The sequence below is a fragment of the Thermobia domestica genome, chromosome 7 (assembly GCF_964235325.1).
Source record: "Thermobia domestica chromosome 7, izTheDome1.hap1.1, whole genome shotgun sequence".
Lineage (NCBI taxonomy): Eukaryota > Metazoa > Arthropoda > Insecta > Zygentoma > Lepismatidae > Thermobia > Thermobia domestica.
Window position 1 is genome coordinate 244,570,529 of NC_137460.1, and position 3,063 is coordinate 244,573,591.

General features: G+C 41.2%; 1 protein-coding gene across 1 annotated transcript; it reads left to right on the plus strand.

Annotated features, from left to right (window-relative positions):
- Window positions 1–2,151: 2,151 nt before the first annotated feature.
- On the plus strand, window positions 2,152–2,778 carry LOC145689645 (uncharacterized). Its single transcript, XM_081763832.1, has one exon. The coding sequence runs from the start codon at window positions 2,152–2,154 to the stop codon at window positions 2,776–2,778; it is 627 nt and encodes a 208-aa protein (XP_081619958.1).
- Window positions 2,779–3,063: the final 285 nt, after the last annotated feature.

The following is a 3,063-nucleotide window of genomic DNA, read 5'->3' on the forward strand; positions in this document are numbered from 1 at the left end:
CCAAACCCGAGCTCAGGTACACTCGTATCGGCTAGTGTCACGTAAATTAGAACATATGTAGCTAAAAATTCAAATTTTTAAATAACTGTAAAATTAATCCTCGGTAAAGATTTCATACTAGTATATGAACATGATACTACCATAATATTTGATATCATTAGATCTTTGCCTACTTCTATCCCTATATGGCTGTAATATAAGGCATTTTATTAAACTACCGCTTCGAGGAAAAGGTTTCTTGGAGTTTCAGTTACAGTTAGTGAAGTGCTTGTAGAAAATAAATGTTTGTATGTTACCCTTTTCTATTTGACATTATTCTACTACGTATATTCTTTTCTTTCAGTAGAATCCAGGAGATATCCAGAAAACTTTGGACAACAAAAGAAACAAGATGAGTAACCTCAATTTAACATTCCAACCAGTGGTGTTAGTAGTAGGGCCATCTATTCAGGACATACAAGGTTACTACGGGGTCGTTGACAATGTTATATATCTACCATCTTCAATACTGAGTTCAATTTATATGTTTTAAAACTTTCCATGTCTTTGGTTCATAATATCCTCCGGAAGTTGAAAAGTGTGGTTGATGATGCAGCATGAAAATAGGAGCCACTGCAACATTAGTATCTATGCTAAAGAACTGTTAGAAATAACTGAAGAAATTAGTCGTTACTTATACATGAGCTTCCATTACATACAACATTTCGTTGTCATTTTAAACAAAATGTATTCTTGTTTTGTATGTAAAAATGACTTTCAGAAAATAGATAATCTTATTATACACATCAAAAGATTTCACTCAGTAGAAGCAATAAATAAATATTCTTGTGTACAAGAACAATGTGCAAGAGATTTCACGAACTTACATTCACTAAAGAAACACATACAAAGAAAACATTAAGTGTCATACGAACATCTGGTAGAAACCATGCCATCTTCAAGCAATGCATCAAATTCTTACTTGTTTCAAACTTACAGTTCTTGTAATCAAAATCAAACTACTTCAGCGGAAGAACATGTAGACAGCAACAATAATGCTACTACTATTCATTACAGTGAGTTCAAAAAAGCAGTAGAATCCTCTGTCTTACGTTTCGTGTGTGATATGTACAGTATTCCAACTTTTTTCAGGAATGCCGTGTCTCAAATACTTGCAAATGCCAGTGAGTTGTTTGGTGGTGGCTTTTTACACATTATAAAGCAGAAGGTTATACACCTTTCTTCCATTCAGGATGATGAATTGCAAGAATTACTTCGCATGACTCATTCTCTTGAAACATATTTTAATGAAATGTCAACAGAACATTTGAGAAAAAAATTCTTTGAAACTTCAGGTGCCTTTGTAAATCGTACACAATACATTGTTGGAGAAAATGTAACAAACACGAGAATCAATGGATGTGTTGTTGCAGAAATGCAACATGTGTATGGATATGTTGTCAGTATTAAGTCAGTACTGTCACAATTTTTTTAACTTCCAAATATTCTAAATGAGTGTCTGTCATTTATGAAAAAATATAACCAAATGAAGGAACCATTGTGTAGTATTTTACAAGGTAATATTTGGAAAAAGGTAGTATCTCAATATGGAAACACAACTGTTTTTCCCCCGGTGTTGGGATGTGGCGGCCCCATCGCCCGACTCCTTTAGGGGTCGCAATCAGCCACTGGTCCTCCAGGTTGGGGGTGGGTTGGGCCGATCACCCAATCTGTCAAACTACTGATCGCTGCAGCAACAAAAATGCCTCGGATGAAGCCGGACAGATCTTCTGAACTGACCCCTGCATGGATATGGACATGAGCTTTGGTTGCTATTGGACGACGCTGGACCCGGGATCGTGGGACCGAGGAGTGAAACGTGTTTGCACCCAGCCGGACCGGATGGAGTGATGCCCGGAAAGGGAAAGCTGGGAGTTTGCGACGTAGGGATCTCCAGAGAATCACTGATCTCTTCCCCAGACACGGTGGGACGAGGGTCTTCTCGAAAGTACCCATCAGTCGGTGTTTCAAGTGGCCCTGGCTCCTTGTCCGTTTGACTCGGAGTCACAGCTCAGCTTGTTGACAAGGGTGGAACAGGAAGGACCTGCCCACCTCGTTGGACGCCTAGAACGATGACGGGGAGGCTGAGAAGACTTTGGGTTTAATTTATCCATGGCTCTGCATCATTCACCTTCTTCCGCACCTACTCAGAAAAGCAAAGTGAACACAGTACCGAGATATTTAGTCATTGAAGATAAGTCAGAAGCCACAGCTGGTTCTTTAATAAAGTTATCGCCGTTTGTCATTTATAAACAGATTTGTCATATTGCCACGGGCACTTTCCCGGATGGCCACATCAAGAAACTACGGAATGGTTCCTTGTTAGTACACACCACTAATGATAAGCCGTCCACTCTTCTTTTGAAGTGTCAGCAGCTTGGATCAGTGCCTGATGTTGTTCAACCCCACCGCCAATTGAATGTTAGTAAAGGAGTGATTACCTGCAGAGATTTGCACGATGTGCCGGTAGAGAACATCCTTGAAGAACTATGCGACTCAAACGTTATTGATGTGCATCGTATCTCTGTGAAACGGGATGGGCAACTGGTAGCCACTCATTCCTACATTTTGACCTTCGATTTACCTACATTGCCGCCCACTCTGCGTGTTGGCTACCTACAACTGAAGATTCGACCATATATACCGTTGCCATTGAGATGTTTTAAGTGTCAACGCTTTGGTCATTCCGCCCCCACTTGTAATGGATCCGCCACTTGTGGTAACTGTGGTGAACCTTGACATGGATCCGAGAAGTGCAACGCATCTTCTAAATGCGTAAATTGTAATGGCGCCCATCCTGCCTGGTCACGGGACTGCCCAAAGTTTACAGAGGAGAAGGCGATTAAAGAACTTATAGTCACTGAGAAGATCTCTGCTGCTGCGGCTCGCCGTCGCGTGATGCCCAAGATGCCTGCTGGTGGCAGTTATGCTTCCAGAGTATCCTTGACCACGACTGGCACCCAAACCTGTAATGTAAGTACCCAGGCTTTGCTGCTGCTGGCTGTACTTGTAGAGCATCTCAAC